This window comes from Strix aluco, chromosome 19 (genome assembly GCF_031877795.1).
Source record: "Strix aluco isolate bStrAlu1 chromosome 19, bStrAlu1.hap1, whole genome shotgun sequence".
Taxonomy (NCBI): Eukaryota; Metazoa; Chordata; class Aves; order Strigiformes; family Strigidae; genus Strix; species Strix aluco.
Genome location: NC_133949.1, coordinates 7284773 through 7308379, shown reverse-complemented (window position 1 = coordinate 7308379; position 23607 = coordinate 7284773). Strand labels below are relative to the sequence as shown.

The following is a 23607-nucleotide window of genomic DNA, read 5'->3' as shown; positions in this document are numbered from 1 at the left end:
GCCGCCGCCGTCCTCCGCCCGCCCCGCCTCTTCCGGGGCAGCGGGGCCCGAGCGGGGACGGGCCTGTCAGCGCCGCCGGGCCGCGGCTCCCGGCTCCCCTCGGGGCCGCCCCTCGGCGCCATGTTCCCCTCCCCCCCCCCTCACAGCCCGGCACCCCCTGTGCCCCCCCCCCCCCCCCGCTCCCTTCGCTGCCCCGGGCCCCGGTGAGCCGCTTTCGCGGGAGGTTGGAATCCCCTCCCCGCGGGGAAGCGGGGCTCGGCGGGGGAAGAGGGCTAAAGCCCTGCGGGGCGAGCGGGGCCCGGAGCGCTCCCTCCGCAGTTCGGCGGTGCAGCCGTGCGGGGCCGGGGCACCCGAGACGCGCTGGCACAGCCGGTCGTCCCGGGAGCGACCGTACGTCTTTATTATAAATGAGTTTGTTATAAAACCTGAAATAACAGCCTAGGAAAAAGAAACAAATCAGGTCATGCGAAGGGGACGGGCTGAAGGACGCCGGGAAACTGTCGGGTGCAGCCCGTCATCTTTATTTACAATAAAAGACAGCGCTGTTCTCAGCTGTCGTGCAAACCCTGTGCCCGTTCGCTGCCTTCCGCCAGACCCTCCTCTCACGCCAGTCGCGGGGCAGCAGAGAACGAGCGTAGCGCCCGCAGCACGAGCCGCCGCTGCTCTGACCCGCAGCGACTGCGAGATGACTCGGGGACAGGCGAGAGGCCAGGGACTGACAGCGGGGCACTTCAAGCACGCTTCGGACCCAAAGGCCTCGGCTGTGTCACCCATAAACGCCCAGCCCCGAGCCCCGCGGCCCTTACCGAGCCCATCCCGGGAGCCCCCGGCAAAGGCGGCGCAGGCAGAGCCGCGGCGGGGCAGCGCCCAGGCGCCGGGAGTTCTCGACAGGCAGTAGCGTAGACGGCCCCGGCGGGGCGGGCGCTGCAGACAGGCACCGCGAGCGGCAGCCCCGGCCCGCGCTCCGCCGTATATAAGCGGCGCGGGGTCCTACGGGCGCGGTCCTGTCACGCTCGCACGGGGAGGAGGCTGAGGTGGCGATGGCGGATTTTGATCCCTATGACGATCGGGCCTACAGCAGCTTCGGCGGCGGCCGGGGGTAAGCGCGGCGCTGCGGGCGGCGCCGGGGCCTGGGCCTCTAGGCTGCGCCGAGGGCTCCCGCCGGAGCAGGGAGGGAAGGAAGGAGTGGCGCTCCGCGCCCCCCCCGGCCGGGCAGGGCCTAGCCAGCCCCTTTCCCTGTGGAGATGGCGGGCGGGCACGGCAGAGGGGCGGGTGGAGAGAGGGACGGGGCGACGCTGCCTCTAGGAACCTTTCCGGCCCGTCTTGCCCCGCCGCCTTCCTTTCTCCGGGGGACGGGGGTGAGCCCGGCGAGGCGCGTTTCCCTCCGGCTTTGGCGAGCTCGCTTTGTGACGTGAGGAGGAGGCTGCGGTGTCCCGGGAGCGGGTAGCGGCCGTCCCCTCGCTACGCGGGGTGAGTGCCGCAAGGTTTAGGGCCTGGCGGGTTGGGATGAGGCGGGAGGAGGAGGAGGGTGTAGCTGCCTTCCCGCCGGCCCGAAGGCGAGTTTGCGGGGGGGTGGGGTGGATTTAGGGAGGTGCTGGGCCAGGTCCAGGGGAGGCCGTGAGGAGCTCCTGTAGGGACAGACCGGGAGATGGGAGGAGGGAGCCCCGTGAAGGACTGCAGGGGGGCGAGAGGCCCTTGTTCTGGCGGGACGAGCTCCGCACGGCCAAGTCCCCGGCGGCGGGGGGAGCTGCTGCGGCGCCCCCGGAGCGGGCAGCATGGTGATGCCTGCAGCGGGGAGGAAATGGGAGGGCTTTGTGTTGCCTCCGGTCGGGGAGGGCTGTGAGCCGCCGTCCTGCGTTATCCGGGGCTCCGGGTGCTGATTCCAACCAAATCTCTGATCCTTAGGAATAGGGCTTGTCTCATCTGTTTCTTTGCTAGAGAGTGCGTATAGGGAGGAGCTACAAAAACAGTAACCAGCAATTACGAAGTTTGTCTGAAATCAGGTTAGGAAGATGCAATTAGCAATTGACTTTTTTGAAGGTTGGTGTCATCTAAGTTTCTGTGTGCACTAAAATACAACAGTAGGCATAAAACTATGAAAAAAACTATCTTTGCAAACAAATCTTAACAAGTCTGCTGTTTTATAATCTAATCTTCCAAGATATGTTCCCTGATCAACAGTGTTCTTGTCCTTTCCTGTTCTTAGAGGAACAAATCAGTTTCATTTCAGGCTGTTTAGGCAGCAGGGAGGAGCTGCTGCTGAGGTTGTAACAGGAGTGAGTGTTCTTGTGTTTGGAAACATTCTAACACTTAAGCTTTGTGAGCTCCTTTTTATGTGTAGATATCTTTGTGTCTAAAGAAGAGATGTCCCAGAGCAAACAGATGATGTAGCCACTTAACAATTTTGTTGCTTTTTAAAATTCTGTAACAAATAACATTGACAGCTTGACAGCAGCTTAAAGTGACACTTGACGCACATAATAAATTCAGATGTTACTATACAGTCTATCCTAGTCAATGTAGGCACATTCTATGAAGTAATAAAGTTTAAATATTATTTTCATACTCGGATTTCTTTAACGGACTACTTTGACTTGCTCTCAGGCAAGACCTGGATACTTGTTTTTGTGAGCTAAAGGTGTTCTGCTGATTAGTAGATGCCTTTGCAAATGAGGAAATGTGCTTATTCTGAATTAGCTGTAGTTTTAAGCTTCGGATGCTACTAATATCGGCATGCAACTTGTACTTGCATCTAATTTGCCATTATGACTAGTAAGTTACTAACAGCTAATTCATGATTTCAGACCTTAACAGGTCTCTGTGCTTTGTATAAAGTCCTGTAATATGTGTAGCGTAATGAAAGCATGAACGTTCTTCTTGAAGGTTCTGATTAAAGAATCCTATGTTTAAGCTAAAGTGACTCCTAATTTTTAGGTGCTCTAGAACTGTAAGAATAGTAAACTCAGTTGAGATATAATAGTTTTTGTGGAAGTTGTGTTTTATATAACCTTTAGTCTGTATAGAGAGTGAGCATAGGATTTAACTGTGACAGATAGAAAACAGTAGTGCCCGACAAGTTCTAACGTGTGCAAGCTACCTGCCTCTTATGCTCTTCAGAATTATGATGGAAGAGCAACAGGATATGACTGGCATGATGAGATGGGATTTTGCTACACCTGACATGTCTGGTAGGGCACTGATTAAGAACTGAAGCATAATACACTGCAAAAGTCACTTTATTCCAGATGAAGAGCATGCTGCTGACATTGATAACAAAAGGCTTACTATAAAAGCTTTTTGGTAAATGTTTTGGAGCCCAAAATTGGACACACAAACCTGTAACAAAGCATACTGAGGCCTAACAGAAACTCTGAACATCTGTAGAGCTTCTCAAAGTCGAAGGAAACTGAGTATTTATCACTCTTGACTTGCTGGTAGACTATTTAGGTGTGGCTTTAAGCACTTGGGCTTAATGGTGGGCACCTTACTTAAAGGTTAAGATTCATCTGCTGAAGTGCTGTACAAGTAAGTGAAAATAGAGAGCTAGTCTTTATCCTTCTGGTGTTTTGGATCCTGTGTCTTACCCATTTAGTGTTAATAAATGTCTCTGAAGTTTTAGGCTTGGGTAAGCTTTTTGTTGAAGAGATCTAACGCTTACTGTAGAGATGTACTGGATTGCTTGAATGAATTGGGTATGTATTTGGAGTTGTGGTCTTGGAGACTTGACAAAACTTGCACCCTGCTGAGCCTTGTGCTGCCTCTGGTAAAGCACCAACGTTGGAATCCAGTTAGGCTGTTGTCTCTGTGCTGTGCAGAAAGATAAATCCTCAACTATTGTTTTGATCCTTAGTGAAAGGCTATTAAACTCAACTACTAGCTTTCAAAATATTCTTTGTTTTGAACTTTCAACAGATCTTGTTTTCCAGAGAGAATAACTATCTAGAAGAGTAGCTTCAAAATGATAGTTTGGTTGTTCTTTCACCCCAATATGGCCTTACAATGTCATTAACTCAGTCCACCAAAAAGTAAGGCTAATTATAGGGATGTCTGCTTCTGCATTTGCAAAAAGCAAGCTTTCCTCTTCAGCTTTCTGCTTTGGTTTTCTGAAAAAGAAATCAAACAGTTGTCTTTCAGATTCCCCCATTAAGATGACATAATTATTACCTAATTGTGTCTGAGCCAAAGTTACACTGAGTGGGAAATGCAGATATTCATTTAACACTTTGGTGTGACCCAGTTCACTTAGCTCAGATATGTTTTTAATCCTAGTTGACTCCTGTCCTATTTTGTTACAAATGAGAGCATCTTCTTTCAATCTCATTGTTTGGTTACTGAAGTCAGCCTTTTTTTTTTTTTATTTCACTGTTTCAATGTTGAAAAAATGTAGGGAAGCGTAGAAACAGTTTTTGTGTGGCTATACCTGGATTCTGTAGGAAGCTTAGTTTGGAACCTAGTTAGTGACCATTCCTGTTCTTCAAATTGAGACTAAAATGCAAAATATATATTTATATATTTGATAACTAAGGCCTTAATGGATCAAATTCAGAAAGAATACTTCATTTTCCAACTTAATGTCAGTAGGGATTGCACAATGGGGTATGGATTTCCACACACACACCCCATGAAGTTCTGGTATGCTATGGTAGAAACAAGGTTTGTCTGTAGCACAAAAAATTCTTTTGGGGATTGCTGACTTGTGGGTGTGGTTTCAGAAGCAGCTCAGATTGTCTGAGTGGAGATTGCTGTTGAAAGCTGTAGTTCCAGCCCTGGTTTTTGTTTTCCTTCCCATGTTGGCACCAGTGCTCTTTGCAGCTGTTCAGATCACCTTGTTGATCTGGGTGACAATTCAACTTTAAGACAAGTTTTTAGATCAATCAGCTTACTGAACAAGATGACTGGCAGTCTAGGGAACATGGTGAGAATGTGTAGAAGGAGGGAATGCTCCTTTTAAACTCAGCTGAAGCAATTTTGATGTTCCTATAGAACATAAAAAATAAGATTTTGGGCTGAAAATTAATAGGGTATTTTACAGCTGTTTGTAAGGCCATAGATGAGAACAAAGAATGAAGAGCAACTTGGCTTTCTTGGATTTTCTCCTTAAAACTTAGTCTTGTGACTAAAGCTAATTCTGCTATACATACACCGCACCCAACTATAGAGCCTTTAGTTCTCCAGTATGTTTTTTGACTCTGACTTGTTAATGAGACAAAGGCATATGAAGAATATTGTCAAAAATGCTAAAATACAAACCTGGGTGGACACTAATTAAAGATATGTAGGTTGTGATTCAAGTACATTTAGCAGCATGCTGATAGTGTTGGTGACAAATGACTCCTGCACGGAGCTGCTACCATAAAAAGGCACAAATGACAGCTTACCTAGGCAGAGTTAAGGAATCTTATTCAAGATTTCTGCATTATCTCATTCATTAGTAATAAAATATTTATTCTGGAATGAACAAAAAAAAAGGCAGACAAGTACATTGCTTGCCCAGTAGATTTTCTGGCTGCATGCAACCTGCCAGAATAAAAGGAAATAATAAAATTCTTTGACCTTCTGTATTTTAGGTAGGATTCTGCAGAAATCTAATTAGTTCATGTCACCCTAGCAAATCCTGGTTGGTACAGTTTGTGTTCCACCGTGCTTTTAAATGCCCCTGGGACAGAGAGCAGACATGAACAAAGCCCAGTAAAAGTAAGGTGTTGAAGAGAACGTGGGCAGAGTAGTAGGTAGGGATCTCAGGTAACACTCAAAGATTGCTCAGGTGGGCAGATGGTGTTGGAACCAGTGACACTGGCATCCTGTAGTCTAGAAGCATCTGTAACTTAAGGTTGCCTTGTGCCCACAGTGCAAATCTTGCTCGCTTCAAAGGAGATCAGTTAGCTGGAGAAGTTTAGGCTCTACAGGAAATCAACACACAGATGTGTTACATTAATACAGCAAAGAATTAGCTGGTACAGTCTAGTTTTTCAGCAGCCAAGGCCAATAGCCTTACCTGAGACTGAGGGAAAAGATAGGAAAAGACAACTTAGTTTCCCTCAGTCTGTAGCTCATGAGACACAAAGGAAGAAGTAAACATCTAAATAGCACTGAAATTGGTTTCTCTGCCTTAGAATGCCTTGCTCAACCAAGTTTTTTATTCTGTTCAATTCAAAGCATTCTAGTCCAGACATCTGGCAATAACTTCAGAGTTAGGAGAAGATGTTTCTTTAAGCTAAATGCTGCTGAAATAATGTAGATGATTGTGAAGTGGATGTTGATAATATAGTATTTAGTTCAAAGCATAGGATCCAGCTTAATTTCAGGAGAAGTTGACGAGCCTGTGCCATGCAAGTATTTCTTCACTGCTATAAATTAATCTTAAAATCTGGTCTAGGATGTGTTTTTTAAGAAGTAATGTTTTTGAGGAGAGGACAGTAGAGATAACCTTATGCTGCTTTTCTTAATGAATTGTGGGATGAGAAGGAAGGGCATTCATCATTTACATTACAGGTGAGCTCAGTAACTATTTAAATATCTTGTTCATTTGTTTTCCCACTGAAGTCCTGCATCAGGTAATACTAGAAAGGAATTGTCCAGTAGTGGAAGTGTCAGGTACAGGCAAAGGGATAGAAAAACTAACCAAAGCTGTGGAAAAATCCACTTCCAAAAAGTCAAACAGCACCTGAACGGTGCTATATACTATATTGCTGGCTGCCTTGGGGGTCAGGTTCCAGAGACACTGTGCTTTCTTTTGACAGGTCTCGTGGTGGCGGCCTTGGTTCCCGCAAACAGAAAGAGCTGCCAACAGAACCCCCGTTCACAGCATATGTGGGAAATCTACCCTTCAACACTGTTCAAGGAGACATAGATGCCATCTTCAAGGATCTCAGTGTAAGGAGTGTACGACTAGTCAGAGACAAGGAAACAGACAAATTTAAAGGTGAGTGTTCTGAGTTGACTTAGTTGTAGACGGCTAACTGGTAGGAGAAAATGAAGTGCTTCTAAAGTCACTGTAATGGGGAATTTCAGTCTGCTCTAAAGTGCAGTTAGTTTGTTGATCTCTGTTCTTTATGTTGATTTAGGCAGGTTTCTCATTCACTAACAAGTAAACATCTCATTTGAATAAGATTCACTGTTACTTCTATCATCTTAAGATACAGACTAACCTGAGGGACAAAGAGGCAATTTGCCCTGCCATAAAAGGACTTCCTCAAACCTTGTTTGTCTTGTATGAATTCTAACAAAGCTGAAGTCTGACCCACTTAAGATCCACGACCTTAAGTATTGAGTGCTTGCACAATCTTTCATTAGTTCAGAAACCTCCCATTGCTTCAGCTCTGTCTTTTTTTAGTAGACAGGAGAAAAAGCAAGTAGATAAGCAATCCAGTTGTTCTAGATGTAAATCTGATTTCCATTAGAATTGGCCAGTGGAGAGGGAGTATATTTGTCAGTTACTTGGGTGACAGAGGGCCTTAGAAAAGGAATGAATTCACTAAATGCTGTGATGACACAAGATCAGATTGCTGGGCAAACGGGTACTTCAGCTTCTTGTTTAAAAATACTAGTAACCAAATGTCAATATTGGGCTAAAGAACTGTTTAAAAGCATAGATCAAAACTAATCTGTAATGAAAACCTTATGTTAAAGGGAATTGATTGGGCTCTTGGCATTTGCATAGTGCCCATACAGAATTCTGTTTCAGGATTTGTCCCCATCATTAATAGGCATGGGTAAATTTATTCATCATTGATGTTTGATTTCTGAGTTGTGTACATCTTGCACTTAAATTGTAGCCCATGTTTGAAAGGGAAGAGAGGCTATTAGCAGATGTGCAGGAAGAGTAGCTTCTTACAAAGAACTTTTAAAGTGCTGGTATTAACTTGTGAGGTTCTTCTTACAGGATTTTGTTACGTAGAGTTTGATGAGGTGGAGTCACTCAAGGAAGCTCTTACGTATGATGGTGCAGTAAGTATATTTGCAATTAATTTGTGAAATAAAAAGATAAGCACAAGTCTCAAACTTCTTGGCAGCGATAGGATACATTCTGAAGAGATTCTCCCCTTTATTTAACAGCTTTTGGGTGACCGATCACTCCGAGTGGACATAGCAGAAGGCAGAAAACAGGATAAAGGTGGCTTTGGTTTCAGAAAAGGTGGCGGGCCTGATGACAGAGGTGACTTCCTTTTTTCTAAATACCTTCTTAAATGGAATGGTTGTAGTTATGACTTCTGGTGCTAAGACAAGGCATGCGAGTAAACATGGAGATTATATAGAAAGGAGAAATTTTATGTGTATATACACATTTCTAACCTAGCTGCTGCCGCTCCTGAAGTGTCTGGAATATAGATGCGCTGTGTGTCCAAAAGCTGAATATGTTGTCACTCCTAGCCCAGGAAGTGAGACCAATACCCCTAGTGATGTACAGTGTCTTGCAGAGGACAATTATAAGTCCAACAGTCTGATCTGCTACTATTTTATTATGATGTAAGGAAAGTGAGTAAGCTAAGTAAGCACAAGTAGACAAATACTGATTTTGGACTGTCTATCTCCTGTTCCAGTGTAAAAACAGGCTTTGCTGTAGTTGAAGCTTAATTGAACTGGACTCACTGAAGGTTTCTGTTGAATGTGTGTTAGAGAAACTTTTCTGACCGCTTATTCTTGGTTAACTTACACTGACCTTTTGTTCCTATGCAATGGAACTTGGTAGTACCAAAACAAAAGGATCTTCAGCAGCATGACTTTGGATGTTGAAGGACTGAAACTTGGTTTGGTATCCCCTTGATCAGTCTTTCGCACAGCTTCAGACCTGAACACAATTGTGGCTTTTTTCCTAGGAATGGGAGGAGGTTCCCGAGAATCCAGAGGAGGTGGATGGGATTCCAGAGATGACTTCAATTCTGGTATCAGTATTAACACTTATACAGATAGGCAGCCTAAAAGGCGCAGGAATGTTCTCATTTTCATGTCAGCGACATTTGTCCCCATTACTGTGTTGACTGAATCGACTGTATGCCAACTCTGGACATACTGCAGCTGCAGTGGGATTCTTCAGGGGGAATCTTCCATTGCCTTATAATGGAGGAAAGAGTCTTGATTGTAAATTTTATGAAACAATCCTAAATGACAGAATACTTGTTCAAATGTAGCCTGTGGTGTCTAGATTTTAAGCATTTCTCAAACATGTGGCCAGGTACATTCCTGAATAGTAGCAGAAGCAGACAGATCATGTGGAAAAGCTGATACTGCATTATTTCAGAGCAGAGGCTTTCTCCTTAAGGAGATGTGACATCATTCTACGTGTATCCCTGAAGCAACTGACTTCTCCAAAGATGAGTTAGTGTTTCAAAGCACTTTTAAATGCAAAATGTTCCTAAACTTTTAGACCAGTTACAGTAATGCAAGTTGCAGCAAATGACTGAACTTGCTGAGTGGAAGGTAGTGATGGAGCCACCAGGTTTGCTCTTGACTTCCAGTCAGTTTCTAGCTAGTAGAATCCACGGTGACATTAACACAATTGCTTTTGTCCTCTGAAGTCGTGGGTTTGGTCCATTTTCTGATGGGGAGATGTTGGCAAGTGCAACTCTGCAATGTCTGGTCTCTGTGTGAGTGGAACGGACAAAGTAGAAGGAGCGGTAACAAAGCGTGTCCTTGCCACTAGCATGAAACTGAAGCATGGTGCTGGAGAGAGGAAGCTTGCTACAGTGCTGCGCTTAACCTGCCTTCATAGCTAAGCGTTCTGGTGTCACAGCTTTTTACCTTCTTTGGCAGCTTCTGCAAATGTGGATGCACTTCAGCTTGTTAGATGCCGGATGAGTGATTTGTGAGCCAAAAGTTTAGCATTTAAGTCTTAGTTGCTACAGAAGCTTTTCTTCTCAGGTTGTACAGCCTTGCTCTGGATCAAGTCTTTAAAGATGGTTGTTTGGCACTGAAGTAAGTAAGGGACAGCTCTGCAACTCTACCAAATACTGAAGTGGAAAGGAAAATCTCAGATGGGAACAAAACAACTTTCTCTTCCAGGTGGCTTCTGAAAAACTGAGTATATTCCCCTTAGGTGTGCTGTTAGCCTGAAGCATCCTCCCATTGAGTGCAGATGATGGGGACTTGGAGAAATAGTCTAGGATAGCCATTGGTACAGACTGGAACTCCAGTCAGTGGCAGACAGTTCTTGATTTTTTTTTTTTGATACATAAACTGAAGAAATGCAGTCAGTTTCATATCTAAAGTCTGAATTGTTTTGGTTTTTTTTTTCCCCGCTCTTTAATTAGTCTGGTAAATGCCTGGTCAGTTTATAGTACAACTAAAAAGCCTTGGGGTTTTGCTCTGTTTTTCAAAGGCTCTGTTTTAGAAGGACTGTATACTCCCCAGCTATTCCCCATTTGCTCTGCTCCTGCAGATTTCACGCTAAGGCTGTAGCCAGTGTGGTCTGGCTATGGAAGTACCCCAAGTACTTCTAGTGTTGTCTCTGAATTCAGCTAATGATGTTAACAATGTGAAGCTGCAGCTGAAGTTCATATTTTAAGCTCAACTGATGAGCCACTGCCACTCTCCAACACTCCAGTAAGCCTCTAGGTGGATAAAGCAGTTTCTGAGCTTGACATAGTACGTGGTTTCAAATGGAATCTGCATGACTGTTCTAGAACGTGTTAGAGATCTGTGAAGCAATCTGTCTACAGACAAAGGCTCTCAGTGCGTCATCTTGGACTGATAGCAGTGACTTGCAAGGTCTTCCAGTGATACAGATAAAAATCTAGATTAAAAGCATTGCAAAATGTGCTCTTTAAATTCACTGCCTTCTGTCTTCAGGATTCAAAGATGATGACTTCTTGGGAGGCCGGGGCAGAGGAACCCGCCCTGGAGACCGGCGACCACCAGGTGCCTCGATGGGAAGTGGTGGCACTGGTCGCTTCAGAGACGGGCCTCCCCTTCGTGGATCTTCCATGGACTTCAGAGAGCCAACAGAAGGTAAACTCTTTATATCTTCTGTAATTCCATCGTCCTCCACCAAGGAGACTCCTGCTTTCTTTGTCAGGTTAAAGCTACTACCCTTGACAGATCTTAAAACCGTAATGTTTTTTCTTTCAGAGGAAAGAGCACAGCGACCCCGACTTCAGCTCAAACCTCGAACAGTTGCTACTCCCCTCAATCAAGTAGCCAACCCAAACTCTGCTATCTTTGGTGGAGCCAAGCCCCGAGAGGAAGTAGTAAAAGAGCACGACTGAGTTTGGGGTTGAGAGGGAATGGGGAGGCGGGAGAAAAAGCAAGACAGTACAGTTTACCATTCCTGCCATCTGGTATTTGTCCTCTTTGAAACCGAAAATACAGAGCTTGTGAATGCATGTCAGCTGTTAACAAGTGGTTTTTAGTACGTTCTTGGCTTTGCTGTATCTAGTGCCTGCTTTGTGCTGAGTTTCCCTCTTCTGTTTCCTTCCAAGCAGCACAGTGCCAGTAGATAAGGCAGTGTAGCTGCTTCCACAGGTGTGGAGGTCTCTGGACAAAGGTGCTGCTTCACTTCTTCCTTTCTGGGTTTGTTTTACTTTAGAAGCACAGGTTAGACTTAGTTATTTCCCTGTATTGTTTCCTTTTACTTCCTCAGTGCTCCTCTTCTGACCTGCATGTCTTGTTCTGTATTGCTGTGGCTCTGAAGAGGAAAACTGGAGACTCCAGATGAGTTGAACAGAGAAATTTACAGTTCTAACCAAGTAGTGAAATACCATTTATGACAATTGGTGATAGAGTTACTGTATACAGCACAGCCCCTTATAAAACTAAGGGGCACAGCTGCCCTTTCACACAGGTTATCAGGAAGTATCAATTTAATAATGCAAGTAAAATTGGCTGTCGAGAAGCCTCGTGAATAGGTGGTGGAATCAGGATGGATAAAGCATCTGCCAGCACACTCTTGCTGGTGGCTGTTGACTTCAGAATGGTATAATACTACACCTCTGAGCTCAAGGTTAGTGCTGCAAAAATGTGCTGTTTGAGCACAACTGTTCACTGGCTCTTTCTGCTTACTTTTTTGGGTTTTACATGTTTGGTAAAATTTTAAACAAAGTTTCTACAAATAAAATTGACTTTTTAATTTTTGTTTAAGGAGTGTATACTTTGCCGTGCAGTATGGCATTGCCATTATCCCCTGTATTTCTTTGCCCAATGGTGTACAGTTCTAAGACCTCTGCTTTCAGACTACCTTGGAAATAGGCAGAGTAGAAATCGTTCTGCTGTAGATTCTCTTCATGTAGAAGTTTGGGTAAAAAGCATCTCTAATTGCTGCATCTCTCTTCACTTGAAATGTTTCTTGCCGGTGTTGTGTGGGAGGAGGGAGGGGAGGAGAGGCTGGAGTAAAAGGAGAGAGAGATTAATGTTTAAAAACCAAACCTGGATCTACAACACGGAAGTGTGGATGTGTCCAACGCATGAGAAAAACTTGGGCCCCTAATGCTAGTGCTGACAGCTTTCAGATAAAACAGCCAGCACAGCGGGGGGCTTGCAGGAGGGGTTTGGAAGTGTGGCTGCTTCCCTGCCAGCGTCACTGCTAGGAGTGAGTTTCTTCCCTAAAGTTACCTTTGTAATGTCAGAGTCCCAGCAATTTACAGAACTTCCCTTTCTTCTGCCTGTCACTTAATCTGCTTCTGAGATAAGAACCATTTGTCTAACACTAATACTTAATTTAAGACAGACATGCATTTGTGTGGTTGTATTCCAAACCGATAATTGACCTATTTACATCTTCAATGTGGAAAAGATTTTAAGAACAAATTCCCATATAAAAACTCACCTCTAATCAAAACAGTTGACTTCTAAATGTAAAAAAAAAAAAAAAGAAAAAAAAAAAAAGAAAAATTCCAAACACTTAACACATTCTGCTTCATAACAAAATAAATTTATGGATATGGTATTTTGTGAATGATCTTTTAAATAAAAGAAAACGTTAAGTAATATTTAACATTGGTCTTTATTTGAGTCTGCTATAGCATGTTTTTCCACCCCCCTCAGTTTTCAAACATTGTGAAAATTTGGAAATTTGCTTCCTTAAATTTTCTGAGGAAGCAGTACCAGACCCTTCTTATACAATAAGGGGCGGCGGGGGGGGGAAAAGAAAAAGGGGAGGAATCTAATCTAAGGAAGTGCTGGAACATGCAGGACACTGAGGTGAAGGCCGGGTACAAGTGGAAGTGAGCCCCAGTTCTTTGTTGAGCCGTGTGGCTGGGCTGGGCTGGCAGCGCCGGGCCCTTCCCCACAGGCTGGGCTCTGCTGCCCCCCCCGGCCACAGTCCCCTGCCCGAGGGTGTGTCCTTCCCCTCGGAGCAGTGAACTTGAGTGTGGAGCCCTTGTGCTAGGACAAAGTCAATAGATCTGCTTGCTGCTGTCTTGCCCTGTTTCTCCCAGCTTTTCCAGCTGCCCTGCTTCCCACTCGACGTAGCTGTTGAGGAGGCTGCTGCCCTGGCTGAAGCGCAGGCCTGCTGCAGGGAGCTAAGGGCGGCAGAGCCGGGCTTTGAGGGAACGAGCTCTGACCTTCCTGCTGGTTTTACCGCTTTCCAGAGCGTGAAAGGATGGAAAGTGTTCCTGCCTTCCAGCCCCTCAGGCTGCTCCACTCTCTCTTTAGACCTGCCCTTACAACACCTGGAGCAGAGAATCCAACCCTGCCCTGGTGTACTGGCCCCTGCCTGCCCTACCTGAAGGATAACCTGAGTCTTACATGGAAGAGCAGGGCGGGGATGGTCTTCGGCTCCTGCCCCGGGGCTCGCTCACAGCTGGCCCTTCAGACCTCCCGATGGTAGGACTTCATCCCTGCCTGGGGGAAAGTCACACTGATCTGTGAGAAGGGTAGAGAGATGCAAAATGGCTCATCTTAGCCCTATAAATATTTTTTTGTATCTGCTAATACTTGTTTGGTGAAGGGTTTCTCACTAATGAATGCAGCTTAATCCCAATAACATTTAATTATTTATTTTTTTTAAGTAGCTCTTCAGATGCAAACATTAATGTTTGCCTGGTTTCCTCAGAGCGTTCTGCATTATGCTTCTCATGGCTTAGGGTCAGATTCCTCCAGTCCTTTTTCTTTTCCCCCTTCAAAAATTTAATTAACATTTTCCTATACAGAAGCGTATCAAACGCTTGTATCAACAGCTGACAAAACTATATTTAATATATGGATGTAGCATTTAAGTTTTGTAGGAGGAAGCAAGATTATTTTTTCCCCATCCTACCAGCAAAAAGCAGTTAAGATTTAATGTGTAATGCTTAATTTTACTTGCAGCTTAAAGCTAAGCCTGGCATGGCAAAGCCTAGACCGAGGAGGTTACCAACAGTCGTAACAAACGGATAATTCACTCTGTGGCTGTTCATCTTCTCACCAAGTTATTTCTAGTAGCTGTGCAGAGCTTTCGTCAAGCTTGAACTTGAAAACTAAACAAAACTGAAGTCAGGAATGTAGCAGACAGTTTTTGGAACGGAAATTGAATTTTCTTTGCTACTGTAGAAAGTACTTTGTTGCGTTTCTCTGGTTGGGTTGCAGGTGGGGACGGCTGGTGTGGTGTCTCTGGAAGAGCTGTGGGACAGTCAGAAGTAAGCAGTGTGCATCTAGTGTGCTGCAGAACTCCACTGTCAACCACCAAAAAATAAACCCCACTGAGCTCCCAAGCCCAGGAGTGGTCCTGGGAGAGCTAATCCCGGTCCTCTAATGGCAGCAGCCCAGTGCTGGCACGGGTGTGTTGCCAACTCACTGGGCCGTGCAAGTCTGTAACAGCATCCAAGGGGGCTCCTGGTGCTTGTGGTCATGAATGTTCTGGTGGCTGAAGAAAGAGGTGAAGGAGTGTTCACATAGTCAAATGATGGGCTGGTGATGGAGTCAAGTTAAATTTATGCCCTTGAGGGTGGCTTACTTGCCTTCCTAAATAGAAACAAGGTGTTAACCTACTACTGAGATGCGCTGGCACTACTAAAAGTCTCCAATGCTGACCATGAATTTCTGAAGTTCTGCTTAGGTGTCCAGAGCTGGTTGTGATAGAGAGTGAATGTGGCCCATCCCAGGGCAATTTTGGATGATGCTGATATTTTTCAACTTGTCTTATGAATTCTATTATAGTTTCAGTCCTGACTTTAGCACATAGTATAGTAGGAGCATTTGCTACGTGTAGTACTAGCTGCTGTCTTGTCTTCAGAAAAGATGATAAAATCATGAGAATTTTGGAGCAAATCCTGTGATATTGCAACCTTTCCTTTTTGTAGAAAAGATTTAATAATAAAGCCAGGAAATTTTGAAACGCACGTGCAACCCCTTCATCAGAGTGCTTGCATGTAGCAACTTGCAGAGCAGCCCTTGTCCCGCTGACTGCTTTGAACAGAGCTGTTTGGCGTGACGGGTTTCCAGGAATCCCTGCTCTCCTAGAGTCTGTTTTGGACAAAGGCTGCATGTGTCAGGTTTGCTCCAAGCAGTGCAGTTTGAAGCCAGGCATCGATCACTGGTTTTCTACACCAACATCATTCCTTCTCAGTGTGTGGAAGTACTTCTCATGGTTATTCACACTGGCTTACAGCAAGAACAGGGGCAATAAGCTGTTAACAGTGAGCATCTTTAAATCTGTGTTAAGTTGATGTTTTACACTCTGATGGTTTCTGTGTTTCACTCCCAGCCGAGAGCGAAGGCTCTGAAGGAATGGGGCTGTTCGTACATCCTGGCCTATTCTAGTGCAGCATCCTTTGTAGTTCTCAAGGACGCTCCTCTGGACTGGATTCTTGGGATGCAATTTTGTAGGTGATGCTTGTCTTAAATTTTTAGAGAGGGGAGTTTCTGTGGCTGAAGAGGAATTTGATTTCCAACTGAGATTGGAATTTTCTAATCTGATTAACTGAATCCTTCCTCTCAAATGCCACTTACCCCACTGCAGGATTTCGAGGAATCAGGTATATCTGAAGTGGCAGAGGGCCATCTTTTATTGGGTGCATACATTTTATCTATATAATCTACAATTTATTCTGTTATTTCTGATACCACTCACTATAGTGATATTAAACCGAACTGATTAGAAGCATTTAAAATGGTGTAATCATCTTCTCTGACCCTGCTCTCTGAAGGACTTAATCCTTCACTTGACTCTCAAGCCTGATGCACATTAGTAGTAGCAATATCTTGATGACATTGTATGTTCTGGACTAACTGGAGAGGCAAACCACTAAAGCTGTAGGTGTATAGCTTGCACCTATCCTGCGCGTTGGGGTTGCCCGGGAGCTTTGCTGGTTCCTCCCCGTGTCAGCTCACTTAAACCCAGCGCTTCCATGGGTGCAAGAAACGGGAGATCAGGTTGTGGCTGCCCGTGCGGTGTCACAGTGTGCGTACGGTGTCGCTGTTATTAGGTCTAACATCATGTTCCTCATCTTACTGTAGCTGTTTGGGTGACTGAAGCATTTTATAGTTTCCTTTCCCGTAGCTGCAATGACTCTGTTCCATGACATTGCCTGCTCAGCGGCAGGTTAATTTTAACATCAGTTTCCCTCATTTCTGTCCCCCTTGCAGCAAACTGCATCCAAGGGCTTTAAGGACTTTCAGTGCTGTTACAGGAACGACCTGCTTACCTGTAAGCTCACAAATTCTTGTGTAAAGCTCTAGAGTATCCCAGGGTTGATGTTTCGGGTGCGTTATTGCCGGGAACGCTGCCACCACCTTACTGCCCAGTAGGTTTCAGCCAGGTTAGTGTTCCCCATGGTAGGGGTTTGCTTCCTACTATGAGATTGTTTGGTTCATGTCACCGTGCTCCCAAGATTTGCTTCTTTCTTTTAAATAAACCAAAAAATCACTAAGTACCTCTATAAACCCCTGCAAAATCTGTACTGTACTGAATCTGTATAATTTGTATTGCTGTATAAAAAATGAAATAAAAGCATTCAAACCTTCTAGGTTTTTGTGTTCAAATTTAAGAATTATTGTGTCTACAAAGATGAACTAAGCAGAATAAGAATGGGAAGAAGCTTTGTAGCACCATAAGGATGTACAGGATTAGTCTTTGCAAACCTTACTTGGCCAAATTTTTGTAAAGCACCCAGAAATCCTAGCTGTGAGCTGTCTTTCCACTGGGTGGTAGCAGCATGTATCTTCAGCTGTAACGGAGCTGCTTTTGGTTTCAGGCCAGTGAGATCAGATTTGCAGTGGGGCGTGCAACTGGGGCAGGGGAGGAGGTGGCACTTCCCCTTTAGCTGGGGAAACACTCATGCGACTGCAGTTAAGAGGAAAGACGTTTCTTGGTCGATACAAGAGTGTGCATGCACTGCTTTAGCATGTCAGGAAATTTCCTCCAAGACGTGGCTTTCACTGAAGCTGCTGTAATAAAACCAAGACAAATAATTAGTGGTTGGGATGAGATGCGTGCTTATTCTGGTCCCAAAGCAAGGGAGAGTCTGGTCTCCTGCAAAGTAGGCAGCACTTGATTCACAAAGTTTATGAAGTTCAGGAGAAAGAGCCTGTTGGAGGTCAGAAACCTTTCCTCAAAACTTTCAGCATTGGGTGTGTTTCTGCAGAAAGGTCAGATTTAGATGATGCAGTTTTCTAGTTACTGTTTCACTCCTAATTTCTGATCAGCATTAGTCACAACACCTGGCTCAAGCAAAACCAGCCCGTCTTTGTGCAGACCCCACCTTTATCTGAAAGGATGTGAACTGGCCCCCAGGGCATTCAGTCTCTGAGTCCCAGCAGGTAAGCTGGGCAGGGTGGAAAATGGGTTCTCATGACCTCTCTAGACCCAAAAAGATCTTTCTACAGCTGGTTAGCTATGCATCTAAAGGAGAAAAAGAGGGTTCGGTAAGCTGGGAAAACTGATTGAGGGAGTAGATGCTATGTGTTTGTTATGGGAGGAAAACAAAACCAAGCTGAAATGGGTAAGCTTTGAAAAGGACATGGAAAGGTGAAATTGTAATGTGGTGTTTTATATAATTTATTGCAGTCGATAAAAGCATGATGCTCCTGTGTCTTTGACCTTTTATCAGACCAGAAATGGTTTCTAACAGTAGCTCTAGATGAGGCACAGGGGTTACAGGAGGGAGAGGACAGACACATTCTAGAGCCTGGTATCCCAGACTGGGTTTGGTGTCTGAGGGGTTATTGTGTGTGTGTCAGAGAGGGGGCTTGGTTTGGCCTCCTGAAGTGCAGAACTCATGGCTGTGTTGGTAGGTGCTCAGAGTGAGGGCTCTCCTAAACCCCTACACCAAGCCCTTCTCATGAGCAATACAAAGGAGGTAGAATCTATACTGCAGTAATTACCTTCTAATCAAAGTTAGAAATCAAGTGGTTGGCCTCTCAAGAGGACCGATGTCTTTGAAGGGCATCACTCTACCCAAGTAATGCACCGGGGGTGACCCTGCTGCTCTGCACCTCGGGCACAGCAACAGCTTCTGCCCACTCTAGAGGGGCTGAGCAGTCGTGTGCGTCCGTCCGGGAGACAATTAGGGGACCAACACGAGGGGCCTTTGCTGTGGCCTGTGCCAACTGTGGTAACGTCTGTACGGTGGCAGTGAGTCATCTCGGGAGCTGTGAGACCCATCAGGGGAACCCATATGCAAGTACACGGTGTCTTTTTAGCATCGGCTGTTCCTAATAAAGTAGACTTCCTCTGGTATGAAAGAGACAAACTGTAATTGTCTCAGTGTGTTCAGAGCAACAATTCTGCTATAAACAACTGTTTTGTAAAACTTCAGTTATCAACTTGTGTTTAAATAAATTTTTAAAAAATGCTAGAAAGCCCCTAATAAACTAATTCCTAGTTAAGACCTCTGCTAGAAATGCCAATCTTGTAGCAATTGTTCTGGCAGTCAGAAAAGTATTTTACATTATATAGTATCCTTTACACGGGGCCAGCCAGAAACCCTGCAAGCAATTCAGAGCTGGGTCTTGTTCTTCTAATCTTTGGTTCAGATCATACATACTGATTTCAAGATAGGCTCTGCACCCAGATTTTCTGTGGGAACAGCTCTGGAAGGTGCATCAAAGCAATTATTCTTGCACCTCAGGTTGGAATTGGAAGAGAGAAAGTGTAAATGTTTTTGCACATACAGTGGTTAACTATCTTATCAAAGCAATGTTTCCTCTGAAAGCTTGATGGCAAAGTTCCCATCCAGAGTTGCAAAAATAGTAACCAGTTGGCTATTTTATCATTTTTATGATAGAAGAGTCACCTTCTGTCGTAGAGATGGATGTAGTTGGCTGGTTGTGGCAGCTTGAGAGTGCCCTAATTTAAATATAACAAAATTTTCCTTTACTGAGTAATTTACACACCTGTATGTAAGAGAGGTATTAGAGTGAGAGGCAGCATGAGCCGTTGTTTGTGGCTGTAAAGCCCAGCTGCCTGCTGCACTCCAGTAACTACAGCTCTACGTGGCTGTTACGTGCATGTGCAGACTTTCCTATTCCTAGAGCAGGATACCTGCTTCATGTACCGTGACAGGGCTCTAAGCCAGTACATAAATTCCCCACTATTCATAAACTCTCATTCTGTTCAAGCACAAAAAAAATTAAGGAGCTACTTTTTTTTTTTTTTTTTTAAGAGCCCAGCGAAATTGTGTCTGATGTCTGCAAACTACTAATGCTGAAGCATAAGAAATAGTTTTATTCTTACAGCTCCAGACAGGAGCTCCAGGTTTGGCCAGTGGTGACCTCAGGCTATCTGCTGCCTTTGAGACTTGTTATCAACTTTTCTGTAAAAATTAAGAGAGAATTTGCTATTTGCTTTATCTGCTATGAGTTTTTTCAGGCAGCATCTGCTGCTTCCAGTGTGCTGTGTTAAATCCTGCGTAGGTTCTTTGGTAAAAGGAAACTTTAACTTTTCTGGGGCACATCTGAAACTCAAGGACTGCTTGGGAAGGCACTTTAGCGGCGTGTGTGGTTCCTCACTGTCCGAGCCTCTTCCTCTCCCTGTGGCAGAAAAACTGAAACGCTCCTGCGAGAGGCTGCCCGGGGTGAGTTTATGCAAGCAGCACCCGCAGATCCCTCTTGTGAGCTGGTGAGGGGCTGACCGGCCGAGCGGCGGATGTTGGGGTTAGTGATTCAGATGATGACAGGAAACCAGAAACTGGCTAACGAGCCCCGAAGGAACCGGCTCCAGTGTTGGTGGCTGCGGCCGTGAGATGCGGGAGGAGATGGGACAGATGGGAGAGAGTGGCTGAGGCTGCAGGTAAGGTGGGAGAGGGAAGGATGGGGAGAGAAAGGTGCCTGGGGGTGCAGGGGGGTTCACGTGAAAGCTTTGGGGCAGGTGGGGCGGCCCACTGATTTCAGTGGAGATCCTAGGCTAGATCTCTATGACCCTTTTAAAGAAGGTTCAGGGTCTGTAAAACCCCTCTGAAAAGCAATATGCTGGGTGTTACTTCTCATTGCTGCTCACGGCCATCACCTGACAAGCTCCAAGGTATGAAAATTACCAAATATCTCTTCTCAGCATTTGTACCCCTCTGGACCCAAGATGAGAGAGTGTCCCATACAACCTGGATTGCTCGTTTTACCATACTATTCTTTACATCTCCCCACTCCATCTGCTGATGACAGCATGGCAATTTTTTAATTACATTATTTCTGTGCTCACTACTAAAATATTCTGGAAGTCAGGCTGAGCTGAGCTGTCCTCATCCCAAATCTGTTTGGTCCTGCTTCTGGCTCCTGCCTATAGCTTCTGGGACCGCTGCAGCCCACGATGTTTCCCCCTCCAATGCCCAATCCTACAAAACAGCTGACTTGAACTACACTTTCTGGGTTTCCCATCGGTTTCAGGGCTGACTGGCATCATGCATAGGAAGGTATTTATTTTACTGCATGTAAGTGCTTAAAATTGCTAATTCTGGATGGAAAGAGCTTTGTCTTTGCATCAGTTCTCTCTTGTGATCAACGTTCAGTGTCATATGGGCCATGAGGTAGACACTTTAGCAAAACAGGATAATTATGGGATAATCTTGTGTGATATTGGCTCGTTTTCATTGCTCTGAACTGCATAGGACTACTCGGTTACATACATATGAGTTGCCTGTATGTGCAGTTCCCAAAGCGGCGTCCCCACGGACTCTGCAGCAGCAGCGAAGGACGCTGCCTGGCTTTGGTGCCACTGAAACAGGGCAAGTTGAGGACAAATACAAGATATTTCTGTGAATTACCTCCTAGTGCTGGCATGCTCGTTGTGATTAGGATTTTGCACTGTATTGTTTTTCCTCCTGAGTTTCTTTAAAGCAGTTTACGAAGTGATAATCTGTGTGAAAGCTGATTTATCAGTTCTGGTTTTTCTTCTTGTCCTATGTTCCATCAAAATGCATCTTCTGCATAAAATAAGGCATGGTCTGCTTGAACAGCTGTACAAAACCAGACTTTATCTATGCTGTAGTGGTGCTCCAAAGAAAATTTACACTGGCATAAGATCTGGTAGGAAATGGGATGTGCAGACCTCTGGAAAGGAGCTTTTCTGGAGGCTCAATGCTCATTGAAGTGGTTCCAACCACAGGAGCTTCCTTGGTCTGAGACTTTAATTTCTAAATTGATAGGACTTTCTGTGGTATTCTGTGCAATGTAGACAAACAGAAAGTAGTGTTTCTTTTCTTAGAAATGTTAGAGACATTGAGTCAAGCTGAATATTGCATCTGTTCAACAAGTCTGTGTGCTAAATTTCATATGGCGAGGTTTTAAATAAACTCTCCACTTTGTATTTCATGCTGGTGACTCATCCAATCAGTCTGAATTAGTCTTAATTTATTGCAAAATGGCACAGACCACAAAACTATCTGGAAAGGAAAGGAGAAGACTCTTCTATATTTACCTTTCGGGCATTTTTTACAAATAGGTTGGACACATGACCTAACCCAGCAATTTCAGTCTTCATCTTGCAATGTGAGCTTGAGGGGTGGGCTTGATGTCTGCAAAGGGCTGAAATGACTTCATCAGAAATGATCTTACAGAAAACCAGCCATTTTTGCTGATGCCACATCAATGCGTTCCTCACTCTCCTGGATTTTCAGCAAAAAGTTTAAGTACTCTTAAAGGTTTTTTAAGTGAGCTTTCTGCTTCTGCTGCTGCTGTTGGAAAGTTCTTCCAGACTTTCCGTTCATTGGGAATTTTATTTCTAACCTGTGCAAATGCAGCTTATACCCACTCATTTTATATGCCAGTGTTGTCTTATTTAAATTTAAACTGCTTTTCTCACTGTGGTGATTCTCTTGGACAGATGATTGTCCATGTACTCTCACTCTCTGCTTTAGTAGACTTAAAAGCGAGTGACCTTTCAGTCCTCCTGATAAAACAAATGCTCCTTCTGTTGGCTGTTTATAGTGAGCCCCGTTACTGGGTTTAATCCTTAATTTAGGACTAGAAACCTTCCACAACAGCAGCCGGGCTGACAAGACCGAGCACATGGAGTGAATGATCTTTCACAAGTTCATTAATTTTTCCCATTTTGGAAAAAAAAAAAAAAAAGTTTGTCTCTGCTAAAAATATCTGAGGCCATGAAAAGAGCGGCCCCTGTTCGGGAAGGCGTGCTTCCCCCTCGCAGGAGAGGTGCTGTACCGCAGAGATCATGACTTCATCCAGCCTCCAGCCGTTACTGTCCCTGGAATCGCTTATTCAGAGCGGCTGCTCCCAGGGGTTTTGTGGGGCCAGGGTGCTCGACAGCGGGTGCTCAGGCAGCGGGTGCTCGGGCAGTGCTTGCTGCCAGAGACAGGCACCGTGGCCACACCAGCTTTCTTGTGTAAGGAGAAACTCCTGCCAGTGCAAAAAGGGGAAAACAACATACAAGAGGAGAATGGAGGCATGTACAAACAGACCAGGGCATTTCAACGCTGTCTGAATTTCACTCCCGAAACTAGATGGGTATCTGTTTTCTCCTGGTTTTGAATTTAGCATCTTGAAAGCAAGGCTGATCAGCAAGCCATTAACTCCGTATGTCCTTCTGATATACTCAGGCCTCATCACAGACCTTAGTGTCTTGAGTCTATTTATTCTCCTCTCTCATATCCCCAGGGTAGAGAGCAGGGAAAGCATGTTCAGCTTTCCAAATATTTTATTTATATCTCGCCAGCCATGAGTAAGTGCCTCCAGCCTTCTGCTTGTCATAAATCTGTTCATCACCTCCTTCCATCAGCTCTTTTCAGGAGGAGCTTTTGTACCAAAAGAAAGGATTTCCATGGACTTGGATGTTCAGTGAACACAAATAATAACCTCCAGGCTGGTGTTGTGCTTGTAACTTGGTGCCCATGGGAGCTTTCGCTGGAGGGGACGTCGTGATGGGGATGGGACGTGCAGTGCCCTGCTCGGCAGCCCCTGCAAATAACCACCTCTGGGGTTCCTGTCGAGCGAGGGGCTTGGGAGCAGCCTGGGTTTGCTGCGTTACTGCCCCGCTGCAGAAATAAAACCAGCTCTAGAAGGGACATGGCGGCCTGTCCTACAACAGTGTAAACTAGGTCAGCGTTGTCAGGCACCTTCAGCTCTGCCTTGCCTTTATTTAAAAAAAAGAAAAAAGAGAAAAAGAAAAAAAAACCAACCCCAACTTCCCCCCCTCCAGCCCAGCAATATTACAGCCCTTTGTATAATGAATTTTGGTCATCAGCACTGGGCCAACTTCCTTTAGCTGCCTCTTGCAGATGCTTTAGAGATAATCCACAGGTCACAATTTCC

At 45.1% G+C, this 23607-nt stretch overlaps 2 protein-coding genes across 3 annotated transcripts in view; both read left to right on the top strand.

The window, feature by feature from the left end:
• The first annotated feature begins 918 nt into the window (after positions 1 to 918).
• Positions 919 to 16874, top strand: EIF4H (eukaryotic translation initiation factor 4H). 2 transcript variants are annotated; one of them, XM_074845729.1, is made up of 7 exons: positions 919 to 1099; positions 6741 to 6922; positions 7883 to 7947; positions 8056 to 8155; positions 8817 to 8882; positions 10786 to 10944; positions 11065 to 16874. In XM_074845729.1, exons 1-7 carry the CDS (start codon positions 1041 to 1043, stop codon positions 11199 to 11201), a joined length of 768 nt encoding a protein of 255 aa, XP_074701830.1. In that variant the 5' UTR covers positions 919 to 1040; the 3' UTR covers positions 11202 to 16874. The 2 variants fall into 2 exon arrangements, with proteins under 2 accessions (XP_074701830.1, XP_074701831.1); XM_074845730.1 differs by lacking the exon at positions 8817 to 8882.
• Positions 16875 to 19899: 3025 nt separating this feature from the next.
• The window catches only part of LAT2 (linker for activation of T cells family member 2), a 17301-nt gene continuing 13593 nt past the window's right edge, over positions 19900 to 23607 (top strand). Inside the window, exon 1 of the mRNA XM_074845204.1 lies at positions 19900 to 20137. The gene's annotated coding sequence lies outside the window, so the exon portion shown is untranslated. The remainder of the gene's footprint in view (positions 20138 to 23607) is intronic.